The sequence below is a fragment of the Radiomyces spectabilis genome, assembly GCF_025331425.1.
Source record: "Radiomyces spectabilis strain NRRL 2753 chromosome Unknown BYT42scaffold_9, whole genome shotgun sequence".
NCBI lineage: Eukaryota > Fungi > Mucoromycota > Mucoromycetes > Mucorales > Radiomycetaceae > Radiomyces > Radiomyces spectabilis.
In genome coordinates, this window is record NW_026251934.1 from 1,237,921 (window position 1) to 1,254,138 (window position 16,218).

The 16,218-nt window shown below is 42.1% G+C and overlaps 6 protein-coding genes across 6 annotated transcripts; 5 read left to right on the forward strand and 1 right to left on the reverse strand.

The window, feature by feature from the left end:
• The first annotated feature begins 1,938 nt into the window (after window positions 1–1,938).
• On the forward strand, window positions 1,939–3,372 carry BYT42DRAFT_576771 (uncharacterized protein). Its single transcript, XM_051569100.1, has 3 exons — window positions 1,939–2,195; window positions 2,251–2,448; window positions 2,683–3,372. Exons 2-3 carry the CDS (start codon window positions 2,428–2,430, stop codon window positions 3,223–3,225), a joined length of 564 nt encoding a protein of 187 aa, XP_051421829.1. The 5' UTR covers window positions 1,939–2,195; window positions 2,251–2,427; the 3' UTR covers window positions 3,226–3,372.
• Window positions 3,373–3,445: 73 nt separating this feature from the next.
• On the forward strand, window positions 3,446–5,953 carry BYT42DRAFT_576775 (uncharacterized protein). Its single transcript, XM_051569101.1, has 9 exons — window positions 3,446–3,775; window positions 3,845–4,144; window positions 4,245–4,342; window positions 4,427–4,580; window positions 4,654–4,702; window positions 4,813–5,133; window positions 5,243–5,268; window positions 5,329–5,389; window positions 5,509–5,953. The coding sequence occupies exons 1-9, from the start codon at window positions 3,689–3,691 to the stop codon at window positions 5,694–5,696; spliced, it is 1,284 nt and encodes a 427-aa protein (XP_051421830.1). The 5' UTR covers window positions 3,446–3,688; the 3' UTR covers window positions 5,697–5,953.
• A 387-nt stretch (window positions 5,954–6,340) lies between these two features.
• BYT42DRAFT_576784 (ADP-ribosylation/Crystallin J1) lies at window positions 6,341–8,756 on the forward strand. The gene is made up of 5 exons (XM_051569102.1): window positions 6,341–6,538; window positions 6,709–6,862; window positions 7,089–7,290; window positions 7,356–7,555; window positions 7,736–8,756. Exons 1-5 carry the CDS (start codon window positions 6,466–6,468, stop codon window positions 8,325–8,327), a joined length of 1,221 nt encoding a protein of 406 aa, XP_051421831.1. The 5' UTR covers window positions 6,341–6,465; the 3' UTR covers window positions 8,328–8,756.
• Window positions 8,757–10,233: 1,477 nt separating this feature from the next.
• On the forward strand, window positions 10,234–11,048 carry BYT42DRAFT_468969 (Mob1/phocein; the record flags this gene model as incomplete). The annotated part of the gene is made up of 4 exons (XM_051563542.1): window positions 10,234–10,372; window positions 10,460–10,553; window positions 10,643–10,770; window positions 10,852–11,048. Coding segments are annotated over 4 exons (558 nt in total), but the record flags the coding sequence as incomplete, so codon positions are not given.
• A 523-nt stretch (window positions 11,049–11,571) lies between these two features.
• Window positions 11,572–13,022, reverse strand: BYT42DRAFT_615718 (uncharacterized protein; the record flags this gene model as incomplete). Its single annotated transcript, XM_051571990.1, has 4 exons — window positions 11,572–11,897; window positions 11,974–12,341; window positions 12,437–12,485; window positions 12,638–13,022. The coding sequence occupies 4 exons, from the start codon at window positions 13,020–13,022 to the stop codon at window positions 11,572–11,574; spliced, it is 1,128 nt and encodes a 375-aa protein (XP_051421833.1).
• Window positions 13,023–15,284: 2,262 nt separating this feature from the next.
• BYT42DRAFT_547593 (uncharacterized protein) lies at window positions 15,285–15,729 on the forward strand (the record flags this gene model as incomplete). Its single annotated transcript, XM_051565958.1, has 2 exons — window positions 15,285–15,287; window positions 15,331–15,729. 2 exons carry the CDS (start codon window positions 15,285–15,287, stop codon window positions 15,727–15,729), a joined length of 402 nt encoding a protein of 133 aa, XP_051421834.1.
• Between the last annotated feature and the right edge of the window lie 489 nt (window positions 15,730–16,218).

Consider the following 16,218-nt stretch of genomic DNA (forward strand, 5'->3'; position numbering starts at 1 on the left):
TAAACTTTCCGTGGTATTTGTGTCTAATCGGTTGCTAAGGCAATAATCTATATTGCCTTGCTCGAGATTATGCACGATATCGTGCATATAGCGCAAGACGTCGATACTCATATCGAACGAAGGAGAAGATTGAGGCTGAGATGGAGAAGAGTGGAGACAAGGCGATGCCGGTGATGAAGATGCTGATTCACGTGGTTCAGTCTGGGAATGATCGCACTGAGAGGTGGATGTGGGCAATGACGTTTCTGATGATGCGAATGGGGTTCTGTCACAGATTTTTTTCGTTGCGTGTGCAGGAGTATGGCCTGAGGACGAGCGTTTCATAACCGCTCAGGGTGTCACCAAACAATAAGTGGAAAAAGAAGGCGCTGGCAATAAGCAACGAGAGACAAAAATGAGGGTCAATGTATGTAACAAGTGAAGAATATATGTATAAAAAAATGAATAAAGAAGAAAGTGGGAAGGAAGGAAAAGAACCTCAAATCAATGGCGATGAGGAAGAGTGGATTATCCCAATTTAAAAAAGAGTAAAGTAAAAAAGGGGAAAGGGGAACAAGGCTGTTGGTTCAAAAAAAATTACAGAAAAGCAAAATTGCAACTTTTTTGCTGAGTGTGCAAGTTGAGCGTGACCGAAAGAGAGACAAAGAAAATGGGTTACTTGGCAACGAGTTTTCCCAACCCTTTTTTTTTTTTGTTGTTGCTTTTCGGTGGTTAGAGACGGCTTACTTTTAGGCGTCTTGCTTTTTGCTTCCTTCTTTTTGTAATTTTATTGAAAATGCACAGTGACGTCTTCCCGTATTTAGCGTCAAAGGAAAAAGATGAAGCGAGAAAAAAAAAAAAAGGAAAAATAAGGGAAAATAAAAAAAGAAGTTGCAGAGCGCGAGTTTAATACAAAAGAAGGCCCTTGTTTTTTGGTCACCATCTTTTTTTTTAATAATTTTTTTTTGGTTCTCAATCTTTGTTTTCATTAGGCGGCCATTGAGTTGTTGTGACCAGGAACTGCGGAAAAAGTCAGCCGAACAGAAAAAAAAAACCTGATAGATAAATCAATGCTAATGGTTTAGGCTTCTTCTTTAGCACGAATTCCGTTGATGACTTTGTTACGCCTTGTTTTTCATCCTTTTCAGTGCCATTGTATGCAATGCCTTGGTGGTTTTCCCTGTTTTCTATTTTCTTACGTGCTTGTCATCTTGGTTGCTCTAGTAATAGAAAATATAACAATGACCTGAAATGGTGTTGTGCCGATCTTGCTTCCATGCCGGTTCACTAACCTCAGTAGGGTGACGACTTATAGATTTAGATCGTTGAAGAAAAAAGATGAGTAGAGTTGACCAGTGTGGATTCCGACTCATGCAGGTGAAAAAAAATAAGGCCAACATTGTTTGAATGTCTCATCTGAACCCATTTGTCACAAACTTTAAATTCTGCAGTGAAAGCCCGCTTTTTTGCATCAGCCAACCGTCAAGTTTCCATAAATGGAAGACGCCCTTTATGCTTTTCAACCTATATCGTATGGACTTGTCCCCCACGTTTTTTATTTTGATTTATTTTATTTTTTTGTTTTCCAGTAGTTTATCATCTCGGCTGCATTTCCGATTTCGCATATGTCTGCTTTTTTATTGCTTCTTTCACCAATTATTTTTGAATTAAAAGCATACCGGTTGACTGACGACATGATGGGCGCTTTTTCTCCGCCTTTTTTTATCTTTTAACTGTGGACATCCTTTTTCCTCCTCTTTTTCCCCCCCTTCCACTTATATACATCTACAAACTGATTTTTTTTTTCTTTTTGCCCTTGCCCCTCAAACCCAACAACATAGGCGATTCACTTGTTCGTGTATATTAAACTTTCTTTTATTATTGTTATTGCAGTGGAATCCCTGTTTATCGATCTGCTGGCTATTTTTTTTTTACTTAACTTTCTTTTTTTACAAAAACAAAAAAAAAAAACCTGTTCACTTTGAAAGCAAGTTACAGTTCAATACATTTGTTTTAAACTACAGTTTCGTCGTATAATCGCACCATGGCAGTAGACACCATCAGTTCATCCAATACTGCCTTCTCGGCCATCCCCGCCACCACCTCTAATACCACAAATGCCGTCACTTGTCTTTTAAATCCGTCACATAACCCTCAATACTCAAGTCACCGTCATGATCAAAATCCGTCTGTCCCTACTCATCGTCATCGTCAAGGTAAAAAGAAAAAAAAATTGCGATAAGCTATTGATCGATCAATGATAAATCCTAGTATCTGTCCCATGATCAATGAACTTATCGTGAGTTCTCTTAAAAAATAGTTGTCGTAGATCGCCCACCTAAAAGAAAGCGGATATCGCCGGAGCAGTTGTACACACTGACAAAGTTATTCGAATCAACTGATACACCCTCCCATGAGCAACGAGAACGATTGGCTAAGCAGCTGCAAATGACGAATCGTGAAGTTCAGGTATTAAAAATGGCCTTTATTTTTTTTCTTTTTTTTTCGGGTGATACTGTGCATTGCTCGTACGCACGCGCTCTTGTAGAATGGATGCATGTGTAATCTCTCTGCACTCGATTATCCCTGAATTATCAAACCATGTGATGTCCAGTTACAAACATTCTCCTTGGTTTAGCAAGCCAAAAGCGAAAAAACGATATGCATCTGATAAATAAACAAATCTCTTGAATGCTTTTTTAGGTATGGTTTCAGAATCGGCGAGCCAAGGCGAACCGACTTCGACAGCAAGCATTACGACAACAAAAAGTAGCCGGTTACAAATCCAAAGTCATACGGCCTAAACAATGGTCGAGTTTTCGACGATATTCTTATGTCGAGCAACACCGAATGTCACTATCGTCTCCTGCAACATCACACATACCATTATCGCCACCATCTCCACCTCATATGCAATACGAGCCACTCTATCATCGTTCTATTATGCCACGCCACGTCTCTCCCGATACGATGCCAGTTGAATCTAATTCATATGGAGCCATGGATACGTCTTTATACGGTCGTGACAGGGAAGAAGAGGAAAATTCAATCACTGCCTCGTCATCATCGGCTGAATCAACTCCTATCGGCTCAACTCGGGCGTACTCCATTCATGTGACCGCCATCGACATTTTAGCCACAGCTGCAGAATACGTCCAACGATGGGATGAAGAAGAGGAAAGGAAAAAACGACAAATGGACGCATCTTCCAAGTCCCATGAAAGCTGGCGTCCATGGTTGATATAAGCTTAAGATTCAAAAAAAAGGAGGGACCATCTTGTTCGCACACAGATCTGACATTTATGCGGTGGTTGCTATTCAATATGGCATTTAAAGTTTTTAGCTTTCTCATCAGAAAGATCTTTTGGTTTCTCATTAAAGATCAGTAAGCGGATGTCATAAATTTTTTTTAAATGAATGATCGGCAAAGAAAAGTAAAATCCGAAAGTTAGTCCCTTGCTTCTGTTCTGAATTTTTTTTTTTCGATCGGATGAAAGCTCAACTTGGAAAAGGCCAAGAGTCTATTTTCGGCAAATCCGTTGTCATAGCTTCCTTTTTATCAGTAACTGGGAATTTTTTTTTTACTTTGGATCTGGTCTTCCTCCTTTACATTTTTTTTTCTTCACTTGCTTAAATTTATTTATTCACTTGTCAACGACTTCAGATCCCACCTTTACGAATCAAAAGAGAATTAGAATAACATACGGCGATGCCATCTTTTAGCAACCAACCGCAAACGGATCAAAAAGAGACCCAGCAGGTGCCGGTGCTTCCGGTGCGCATCTATCACCTTGCTGTAAGCAGAGAGATAATGGTCAAAAAAGCTGGCGCACTGAAGAATAGGCTAACGCTCATGTTTGAACAGTGGGCACGCATTTTTGAATCCAAAGCAACCATTACTTACGTTGGCATGACGATATTTTCCACCGTCTATTGCATAATACTCGAAGCGATGATTGCTGTAGCTCACACGAACGCTTCGTACGACGTTAGAGGATCCGATATCGCTTCTGGTGGAGGAAATTCCAGTGTCACTTCAGCGTTGGGATCCGACGATCAAGGTGACCCATACGCATTCCTTCTTCTCAATTTGCAACGTCTCAAAGACGAAAATGTCTTTTTCGCCCTTTTTCACGTATTCCAGCTTTATCTTGGCATGGACGCGGTATGTTTTGCTCAGCCATCGCACAACAACAGTTGGCGGATCGCTTTTTCTTATTCGCTTTTTGTTTTTTTTAACCCTGTAATGGTGATCATGTCTGTAGATCATTCGCCAAAATGTTATTCAGCTAATGGCACATACAGCCAATGAGTTTCTAAGTATCGTGCTGGCTTTGGTCCAGTTGGGAGAGACCCTGAAATGGTAAGAAGCAAATGCTGCTTGAAACACGGAGAAGAATGTAATAGACTGTGGAATTCATATGGCGGTCTCTATTTTTTTCATCAGGCGCAGCAGAGTAGCGACTGTGGACGATCGGTTTCAACTATCCACCAGTCGTTTTTGGTTTGGCATGGCATTAAAATACGAGATTTCATTGGCGGTAGTGATGGCCGCGCTGACTGGGATTTTTGCCTATTTGTGTGTCAAGCTACTGCAAGAGGTAAGTTGCAGAGTCCCAAGATCAGGACTATGCAAGGCTTCCATGGAATTCGGTGATTCATTGTTAAACTTAGTTTGGGTGGAATGTCTATAAACGAATTGGTGCCGATATCACCCTACAAGGTAACATGATCATTCTGTATTGTGAAAAAACCAACGCAAGAGGACCAGCGAATGCCCCTATTACTTATTAAATTAACTTTTTTGCTGTCGGGAATTGATATATTTTATAGAGCGATTCCGAACTGCGCAGCTATTTCTCTTGAACCTGAAACTGGATGCATTTTTTCATACTGTGTTTTGCATCTTTTGGTTGGTGATTATGACGCAGGAAAACTATATGAAGAAAAGCCAAGCGGGACTAGCGTGGTATGTGTTGCACTGGTTGCTGACATTGGGACTGGTGCCTGCTCCATTCGTTGCCCGGTACGGTTTGATGTCCGAAAAGCCTAAAGTGATGATGGCGTATCAAACCTTCCAAGTATTGGTGGCGGTGGACTTTATTGTTATTTTACAACAAAGCGCCTCTTCCTGGGTTTTCTGGGTACTAGCAGGTAAAAAAAAAATGAAGCAAACACGAATCAGAGGAGAGAAAGGGAAAAACTGATATTTCGGAATGGGAAATGTTAACCTTTTTTTTGACTATTAAAAAAAACCGTGTAGTGTGTCTTGCCATCTTTTTATCCATCGTAAGCAATCACAACGTCATCTGGTGACATTGCATACCATGCTTACCAATCTTGTCTTAGTGCACGATAATTTTAGCCATCTTAGTGACACGAAACTTTGACAAGGGCTTGAAACCACATTGTAAGTGATCTTCGCAGTTGAATTATGACAAGACGAAAAAAAAAAAAAATGCTAGGGGGAGGATAAAGTTTTTTAATATGAAAGCCAATGCTAAATTCCGTCTGAATTTTTTTTTCTAGTCCAGCATCTGTTTGATGCTGATTATCGATTGAAATTAAATCCACGTCAGGAACGAGATGATTCTTGGGTCATTGATGATGAAGCCTCAGGTCCACATCCTTCCGCAGATACCATGGATCATCGATCTCCTCCTCCAGCCTATCCGTGGACTGATCAAGGTGGCAAATTTGTAAAAAGAGCACGATAATCATACGGGATAACCGGGCCATCCCAATTTTTTTTTTTTTTTTTTCATTTCCAGCTTCCCCATGTTAATTTTTTCTCTACTTTAATCATGTATTCTGTAATCCTTATTGTATATTATACTGCACAACATATCGCTGTTCACAATTCTTTATACCATTTCAAAATATAACTTGCAATGTCCAATCCGAGAGCAAGACGCGTGTTGGTGGGTTGTGTGATTCCGAGACACCATGTTGGTCATGTTGACCTTGAGTTTTTTGCATTCGAAAAAAAGGAAAGAAAAAATGTCCAATGCTGCTCATTGTCACACAAAATGACCCACCTGATAGCGTGCAACACGTTAGCCGCCCATGCTCATTCTCCTTTTTGGACAAAGATTTTAGTGTTTGTTGCTATAAAGTCAAAAAGCAGAAATCGTAATGGCAATCCACTGTTTTAAGCAAGACAAATCATGGTTGTCCTTTCAGGTTGCTGTCACTGAAAAATCCGACTGTCTTGTCATCCAAAACGTCGGTTGCCCTAGGTTACATTTGACTTGTTTTTGTTCAAAGTCAAAAGCTCTAAACTGTTGATTCAAACTCCATCCATATTTTCTACCTTTTTCTTTATTTTAACATTTTCTTTTCTTACTCGTTTTTTTTTTTTTTTTTTTTGATAATTTAATTTTCTCCATTCTTCGATTTTCTTCTTCCTCTTCCTTCCTCTTTTTTGCATACCCTTTCATTCTTCTTTTTGTGTTATAAGCGAGCAATTGACGTTATACTGAAAGCATGAGAATTCCATCGGGTTGTTCCAAACTCGACAAATCGATCATCATTGACAAAATTAAAGGCTTAATTTTTGGTAATTAACATGAATCCTGTGGCCTCTGTGCATTGTTTCAACGGCTGACATGATGACATTGCTTGATTTGTTTGGCTTTTTTTTTTTGCATGATGTGAAATCTATAATTATACCTTGGATCTTCCTATTTCTTTCCAACTTAATCCCTGATGCGTTATTTTTATCTTCAGGGGCGATATTAGGAGATAGCTTGGGTATAGCAACGGAGGGTATGACTCGTGAAGAAATTGCCGGCTTTTATGACCAAGGTCCGATTCGATTTGGCATGGATGACGAAGGCGTGCCATTTGTACGTGACCGATACCGTGCTCAGTTTGATGAAAAGTATGCATCTGGTTTCTACTTTGGGATGGATGCGGTTTCTTTCCATCTCCCAAAACCACCTCAGGGCAGGGACGCGGGGGGGCGCCGGGCAACCTTGAAAAAGATTGACTCTGTTTATTTTTGTTTTTCTGCATAAGAACAAAAAAACGCAGAACAGCAGAAAAACAAAAGAAAAAGGGGGTTTTATTATTGACTTGACAGAAAAATTAACCCGTGTTCATAATAGTGAATTTGGTGACGATGGCGAGCAGTTACTATTGGTGATGCAAGCTATTCTTGATAATGAAGATGCGTTCAACTCGAAAGATTTTGCAACTCTGTTAAGCGAGTATCATCAAAATGGATTGCGTGGACTGAATAAGCCTCCCATCGGCATAAACCCCACCAATCAAGCGGTGTTGAACCATCCCGAATTTTCAACCAACCCGGTACACATTTTTACGATGGAACACGCTTGAAGTCTACCTCATGCATATTGATCCCCGTTGAGTAGCATCAAGCCGCCATCGACGTATGGCACAAGCATGCCGTTCGTGGCGCTAACGGGGCCCTCATTCGTGCTCCTATCCTGGGTATTCCACTCTTCTGGGACGGTACAACCGTCATTGAACATACCACCGAGTTTTGCAAAGTCACTCATCCCGATCCTCGTTGTATGATTTCCTGCGTGATCGTTTCCACCATTGTCGCACGGTAAGCCCCATTCATATTATTCCAACTCTTTTAGTGGTATCACGTCCGTGGGTTGTTCTATTTTTGGGTTCCTTTTCTCTTGCACCTTCTGCTTGTGTGTCACCTTTGTTTGTCTTTTGAACGATAAACTCGAGGTCAACGGAGACGTGCAGCCTTGCTAACGCTGGGTTATACGGATAGTATGCTTCGAGGCCAGAATCTGGAAGTGGAAGACAGCGAGCCTATGCCCTTGCCGTCACCGCCGTTGCCTTTGCCTCAAGACCTGAAAACTCCGACATCCCCTCGTCACTTCTTTACCGACACCTTGGAAACCGACTCGACCTTGCTTGCTCTTGTTCGCAATGTGATCGAAACCAATAAACGAATCCTCACTGCCCCAAACACCGATCCTCTGTTTCGTACGCCTGAGACCGACGCAGAACAGACGCAAACCTACTACCGACAACTTTTGGACCACTGCTACTTTGGCCCCTTTGATTTGCATAAACTCCAACTGGACCGTGACGATCAGCATCATGCCTTCAAATGCCTCGCTGCCAGTATTTATGCCTTTACTCGTCACATCCCTTTGCACAGCGAGACGGAGTACTTTAAACGCATCATGATGGATCTTGTCATGCAAGGCGGGGAAGCGGATACCAACGCATCCGTCGCGGGCGCATTGCTTGGCTTGCGCGTCGGCTACAGTGGTTTGCCCAGTGAATGGGTGGTGGGTCTCAAGCGATGGGAATGGCTCGAAGACAAGGTCGAAGAATTTTGTGCGTTGCTTTGATCGTGCACTTTAAAATTCCCCTTTTTTTTTCTTTGGTTTGATCCTTCTTTTCTTTCTCTCTCTCTCTCTCTCTCTCACTCTCTCTCTCTCTCTCTCACTCTCTCTCTCTCTCTCTCTCTCTGTCTCTCTCTCTCTCTTCTCTCTCTCCCTTCCTCTCTCTCTGTATCTATGTTACGCTTCATTCTCTTTTCGTTTTTCCTTTCTGTTTTTCATATGCTGCACTAGATGGACTCATCATTCTTTCGTTTTATTTGCATTGTCGTTTATTTTATTTTATTTTCTTATGACATTTTCATCATGGAACTAGGCCTATTAGTCTAGAAAGCGGGGGGGCTGAATGACGGAAATTAGTGGCCCTCGTCACCTACCATCATGCAGTCGATGAGGCCCTCTTGACCGGTTGGCACACTTCTTTAATTACCGTTCAACGTATGTAAAAACCCCCCAAAATTTTTACGCTACATTCTTCTTTTGACTATGAATAATAATTTGGTGCATGATCTATCGATGTATGCTTTAGAAAAAACGAATCGGTGAAGCATGATGCATCGCGTATGAGAGGTGCCATCATCGGGGTAATAAGCCTTTTTTGTATCACCAATTTTGGTTTTTAGTTTCTGATGCTGTAGATCAGTTTGAAAATGTGCAATGCGAGCAAATCTTGTCGTGTTGTGGTGATGGTCTGGGTCAACCAATATGCAGCCAATAAGTCAGCGTTAATCGGGTGAACAAAAATAAATATGGGCAACCAGAACCAATCAACGACGTTACGCGTGCTGGTAGAAGTCCATGGCATCATCAAAGAGAACAAGTGACTGATCATCTCATCTTTTCCATAGAATTAAAAAGCGTCCATTGCCCTTTAGATAAGTTACATCTTCACCATCTCAGGGTGAGTGGTCAATGGATGCATAGGAATAGCGACGTGTTTCTGAGAATTCGTATTGCAACACTCTCCCTGACGCCTGGTCAAGCTTTCTCTAGCAGACAATAAAAAGAAATTCGGGTGGTCTCCACGAGAAAGAGATCCCATTGTATATGTAAGGCTCTACTTTAACGATGGTTATCTTGGCCTCATGCACCTAGAAACAACTTCATCCTTACCTTATCAACAGTAACTTACAGTTCCTGAAAAGGGCTGGAAATTCCGCTTCAGCATGACATGATACCGTTGCAAACACGGCAATCCCAGTTTGGTCAGTCAATCGTATGCTGTGGTAAGAAAGTAGATCCATCTGAACGTAGCTATGTAACGTTTGTGCGTTATGATAATGGATGACCATTATTCACACATCACTATAACAAGCCCACGGTTGCTACGTTTTGTAAGCACTGACATATTTTTATTCAAAATTTATATGCAGGTGGGTTATATACAAAGAATCAAGATTCATGTTCTACACATATCATCCTAGACAGAAATGAGTGTAAGCAAAAGAAATGGTAGGAAGAAATGCTGTAGAAGGGAAGAGTGGTAAAAAGAGAAAAAGAAGAAAAAAGGAGGAAGAGGCCGGGTATTCTGGAACCGGCCCGTGAAGGCACGAAATTGGGCAGTGTCGTCACATCTGGAGCGGAGCGAGAAAGATTCACTTTAACACTTTGTTCGTCTCATTTTTTGTCCGCTTTGACGTTTGTTGGTGTGCCTTCTCACTGTAGTTCTTTGTTCCTTTCTTTTTTTTTTGTTTTTTCGTATTTGACACTTGGACTTGTTTGCATAAACCAGTCCTTGCTTTTTGTCGCATATCTTATAACCAACATCATCATGAACATTCTAAGTTTTGGGTATGTGTTTTTTTCTCTTGCTTGGTTGGTCTAGATGACCTGGCCACTCGATATTAAATAATTTATTTTTCTAACGTTCGTTTATAGTCTCGGTAAAAGCCGCAACAAGGCCAACAAGAGCAAATCGGCGTCATCATCTTCACAATCCAAGCCCTTGTTCCTGTGTTATCCCTATGTCACCCACATGCTCGTCAAAGGCAACTTCAAAACCATCATCGAGTTACCCAAATATGTCGATGTCAACGAATGGCTCGCATTCAACAGTAAGTTCAGTGCGAATATGTTATTACTTCCCAACCGTGTGTGTCTCACGCTCAATGGAATCACCCCCCCCTTTTTTTTTGTCACAGCGTTCGAGTTCTTCAATTACCTCAACTTATTCTACAGCTCCATTACGGATTTCTGCACAACACAGTCATGTCCTAACATGTCAGGCGGGCCAGGGTAAGTACGGTTGGAATAATAGGAGAGACACGAATCAAAAGCAATACCCCGAGGACGGACCATCTTACCTTGATGATCAATCGATATAGTGTGGAATATACATGGACGGATAGTCAATCCAAGAAAATCAAGCTACCGGCACCGCAATACATTGATTACATGGCAACAAGCATAGAGAACCTGCTCAATGACGAATCCATTTTTCCTACCAAAGCAGGTATGCATCTTTGGGAAAAGCGATCTGGGTGAATGATTTGTGGAGTTGGAGCTAAACAAATGATCAACTTTCTCTGAATAGGTCGAGATTTTCCACGCGATTTCCCGGTGATTGTGAAGCGAGTGTTTGGACAATTATTGCGATTGTTTGCTCACATCTATCATCATCATTTCGATAAGGTGTTATCGCTCAACGAGGAAGCGCATTACAACTCTCTTTTCGCCCACTTTATATCCTTTGCCAGAGAATTCGATTTACTAGACAAGAAAGAAACGCAACCATTGCAAGAATTGATCGACGTCATGATCAAAAACGGCCTGATATCCTGAAAACAAAATCACTCAATCAGAACATGGACAGTTTCCTAACTCCCCAATGGATTCATATACCTCCAGCGCCTCCCCAACCCCCCACAGACGCCCCCAATCTCAAAATACAATCATTGCATGGAAATAAAGACGCCCACGATGTGTATCACCGAAAAACAAGTCATCTTCTATATGGATTGGCATCCAGCGATTCATATGACGATCGAGTGTACTGTGCCTAGTTAGATGATGGCAAATATGTAACGTATATTGTTGGATCCATGATTAAAGGGGAAAGAAAAGGAAGAGACTAATCGAGCGACAGTTTACAAGAAATGCTAAAGGACAACTGTAAGGATAGATTGCGAAATTAAAAGGAGATGGTTTTCTTTTTTTTTTTTCTCATTTTTCATGAAGCGCTATACAAAGTAGAAGCTGGTATTATAAGATGTATCTAGATTGGGAGAGAAGTGGGGTTTGTTAAAACGGGTTGTTAAAAGGCGGCCATATTATAAGACAGTCGACGCCATCGTGGCGGTCGTGGGGCGGAGGTGGTGGCATTGGATGACCATGAGGATTTGGCTCGGCGTTGCTGGTATCCGGGAGTTTCTTTAAAAGCCACCACGGCTTTCAATATGGCTGCAAAGCATGTGTAGATGGCTTCGGACAGCAATTCGTGCAACTGATACTGCTCGTCCGCTTTGAGGGCCAATTTCATGCAATGGATTCCGAATTCTTGCATGCGTTCAACAACGTGATACTGCAAATTCATCCACCAAAGCAAATGCATGAAATAGCCGAAAACGAAGTACAACATATCTATGAGCCGGGAGAAGAGTTGGTTAAACACATAGGATCTCTATCACTCGAGAATCCTTTTTTGACTGGTACATACCAGGGATGGGGGATTGTTTAATTATGACGGCCCATGCGACAACAAGGTTGATGAAGTATTGACTAAAGGCTTTGAACCGGGTCATGTGGTCTTCTTTGCCGAGCTCTGCCGGCTCCCCTTCCGCGGACAGGGGTTCCAGGGAAGACGACGTCAAAGGTGGCAAAGGCGTCGGAACAGAGGAGGACAACACTGTCGATGAAATTGCAAACATGGTACTGACTTTATCTTTCAGGTTCGATGGTAAAACCCACATGGTTGGATTGGGCTCCTTGGTCGCTTCCATCTCTGTGTTCTCCGAGGAGGGCGAGCCACCAAGCTTATCGGCACAGGCAGAGGCCATGGGATGTATTCCTATGCGTTTTTCCACGCTGTCACATGGACCATGTGAGTAAACACCCGTGAAATGACAGATCAAAATCATGACGGTCGATCAGCCCAAAAAAGGATTGATCAAAAGCTATACCTTAATAATTTCTGATAAAGCGCCATTTTCGTGGCAGAGTCTGTTTTGTCTATCATTCCGCTGTTATCAATTTTTTGGCCATCTTCATGTGATGGATATATATGAAAAAAAAGGCGGCCACGAAAAAGAACAAAATAGGCATAGACTAGCGACGAAGCCTCGAAAAAAGCCGGGAAATATGGGAGGAAGGTAAATGCTTACTCGGTAAAGCCATGACAATCTTGTCTAGGCCGGTGAGGTAGATATCCAACGCCACTTTTTCGTTGCCGCTGTCGTATTCATCGGCAGCAATAGAGACCAGTTTTAAACCTTGCGACAGATCGCGTCGATCGATAGTGGCTGGACCGGAGGAGGAGGAGGATAGATCGTCGTTGTACACCTGGATGTCGTATCCTAACCATGATCGAGCCCGAGTGTGATCGATGATGCGATCATACGACGGCCGATCAGATGGTGTCGCCAAGTACTCGGCACTGTAGCTCATTTGAGGATGCTGATAAGGAGGAATACGATGGACAGTAGGGGTCGACCGTGAAGCGAATTGTTGCTTTCGCTTCAAACTAGATGGCTTCAAATAAGCTGACATATCTTCAATCCGATCCGCGGATCGATGAAGAATCGACGAAACAAACGTAGCCATCACAAACAGATTAGACTATGTAATAGGATGCAGGGATCAATCGAAAAAAATATGGATATGCCAAAGCCGCCAAGAGTTATAAAAGCAATATGAGAGAGAGAGAGAGAGAGAGAGAAAGAGGAAAAAGAAAGACAACTTGCCAAAAAAAGATTTCATCAGTGCCTTTCATGTTATGTTGTTGCGCGCATTTGCATGTGATAAATATAAACAATCGCGCTTTTTCATTGGACAAACATATAAAATTGAACAAACTGCGAACCCCAACTCGCGGAACATGAAGATACAATATCACTCGCTGTCAACATATTGCGCATCCTCCGTGCTCTCCCTATCAAAACTGTTTTTGTTCTTCAACGGCTGATTGGAGCATATGAACTTGGATCCTTTTTTATTTCCACCCCTCCCCCGGTCCATGTGCTCCCATCTGGACTTGAATTCTTCGCTATTGGCTCAGGGGAAACGATCCACTTGGTGTGAAAGGAAAAAAAGTACATTAGATGCAAAATAGCAAATAAAAAACCAAAAAACTAGCACATGTTGTCAATACTTGGGCAGAAAAGATTTATCGGAATGCAAACATCCAAAATACATTATTTGGATATCATCGATCGTACCCTAAGCAGCATCGATATATGCCATTGTCGATAATACCATTGACGATGATGCATTTAGTAGACAGTTATTAATAAGCATATATTTTCATTACATCCTTTTTTTTTCATCCATACTTGAATGCAGGATTATGCTTTTCAGGAACGGTTCTCGATTCTTTTGATCTGTTACTTTTATTTTCTGTCTATCCAATTCTTTTCTGTCATTTGTGAACTATGAATCGAGCACTTTTTTTTGTCAGTAAGAAGCGTTCTTCTACGACACCTACCCATCTTTTTATTGCCTATATCCTGCGGTTAAGTTCTCAAAATCGCCGCTTCATTTGCGTTGTAGGATTTTCAAATTCTAGAGTAATGTAGCTGGTAAAGAAAGGTTAAAACAGAAATAAGCTTCACAGAGGAATTCGTGTTCAAGCCTTGAGCCAGTAAGAAAACCAACGGCTACATCGAAGCGACGGCGTTACGGAATGTGAATTGTTCCAATGAATAAAGCAAACGCAATTTCAGTGACCAGAAAAACGCGGTTCACGGATGACGGCGCAGTAGCTATGTAACTAGCTCAAGCTTCAGCTTGTAGCGAGAAAATGAACGAGTGCCATAGTCAAAGGCAATTGTACATTAGCGTCATCGACGGTATGCTGGAGTTGGTTCTTTTTTACCGCTAGACAAACCCAAAGGGCAACTTTGCCACCACCTTTACGCCCATATCTCATTTCCATCTTCTCTATTTTTTTCTACGCTTACGCTTGTTTGCGTCTTAAAGCAAGCACTGCCACTCAAAGGACATGAAAAGTTAAAAGTTAACATGGGAGTTGCTGGACAGAGTGAAGGGCGGTCGAAACCAAAGCTTTTATTTATATTAATGTTTTTACTCTGCTCTATTTCTACTCTATTCTACTCTAACTAGTTATGACCCGACACAGCCAAAGCCGGTGCGGATAAGGTGTGAAGAGACGAGGTTTTTTACCTTCTCTTTTTTTTTCATTTACTTGAGAAAATTACTTTTTGATTCCTGCCGAAGCAGGCCAAAAAGAAAAACCATGCGTGCCAGGAACGCCCACATGGGAAAAGAAAAAGAACTCCCCCGGGGTGAGCCCACCTTGCCGTACATTACTCCCGCAAGGGTCAACGCCCGACCAGCTGATGAACGGATAAGCAAACCGGTGCGGGAAGACAAAAGTCTACGAGTAAGCTAGCCCCAGTTACGAATCAGCCCCGCCGCCGTACAACATGCCGTTTCATGAATTCGCAAAATCGATGCCTTTATATATGCTCTTCATTTTCGTCTCCGCGTAAACCGTCACGTCTATTTGTCCAATCAAAAATGCTTAATGATGAGTCATCCGGAAATTAACGTACCGGATTTGACCGAAATATGGTGACTTTCAAAAATTTCGTTTAGCGATTTTCACCATTTCGGTGTTCGTTTTGTTGCATTACAAAATAGTGAAGTGTTTGTTACGGGGCGACATCGTGTTACCTTGTAGCATAAATGCCCTTTTAACAGCATAGATACCTTTTTTTCTACCAAACAACATTGCAAATCGATTAAAGCCTAAATCTACAGTATTCATTACTTACATTATTTGACTTAAAAATGGTATCAACCAACGATCACTCGAGACAAAAACAATGTCAATAAGATTAACAAGAAGAGCAGAAGAAGTTTGAAGGCTAAAAACGTCAAGATTCCTGTTAACATACGTGAGCAGCTCATTGGTGTAACTGTCAGAGAGGGAGATGTGAGAGTCTCCGATGCTGCAAAGCTATTTGGTCTATCCAGATCAACGGTTGACAATATCAAAGACACCTTTGTTAACACGGGTAATATCGTACCTAAGCCAAGAGGTGGAAGAATGCCGACTCCCATCAAAATCACCAAAGACCATTCAAAATTCCTGACAAAAATCTTGGACGAAGATGGCACAGTTACGCTGGACACGATGAGGGACAAGCTTTACGAAAACTTTGATGACCTCCCAGAGAAAAGGATTCGATACGCCAGTATATGTCGCCATATCGTTGAGGAAATCGGGACCTGAAGAGGTCAAAAGCCGTGGAGGAGAAAAGAAGCGATTTTCGTCAACCATCGAAGCAAGAAGACGTTTTCTCGAATCCTTCGATTTATCATGCAAAACCAACTGCATTTTCGTTGACGAGGCAGGTTTCAATGCAAATCTCGTCCGTCAACAGGGTTCGACTAGGAAAGGACCGAATTCAGTGGTGCGGTTCAAATGCAAGCGACCCCTCAACGTTTCGTTTCTGGCCGCGATTTCAAAGCAAGGTGTGGAGGGCATATCTGCCAAACTCCTCCCAACAGGCACGACGGCGACCGCTTTCATCGATCTCCTGAAGCCTTTAATTCAACGACTGGACGATACCAAGGCGGCCCCACACGACTTTGTCATGGCCAACCGCGATACCCATACTGCTAGTATTGTACAGGACTTCATGAACAGTAGGAGGCGCAGGCTTCATTTCTGACACCCCCCCCCCTACTCCCCGTTCTTCAATCCCGTCGAGGAAACGTT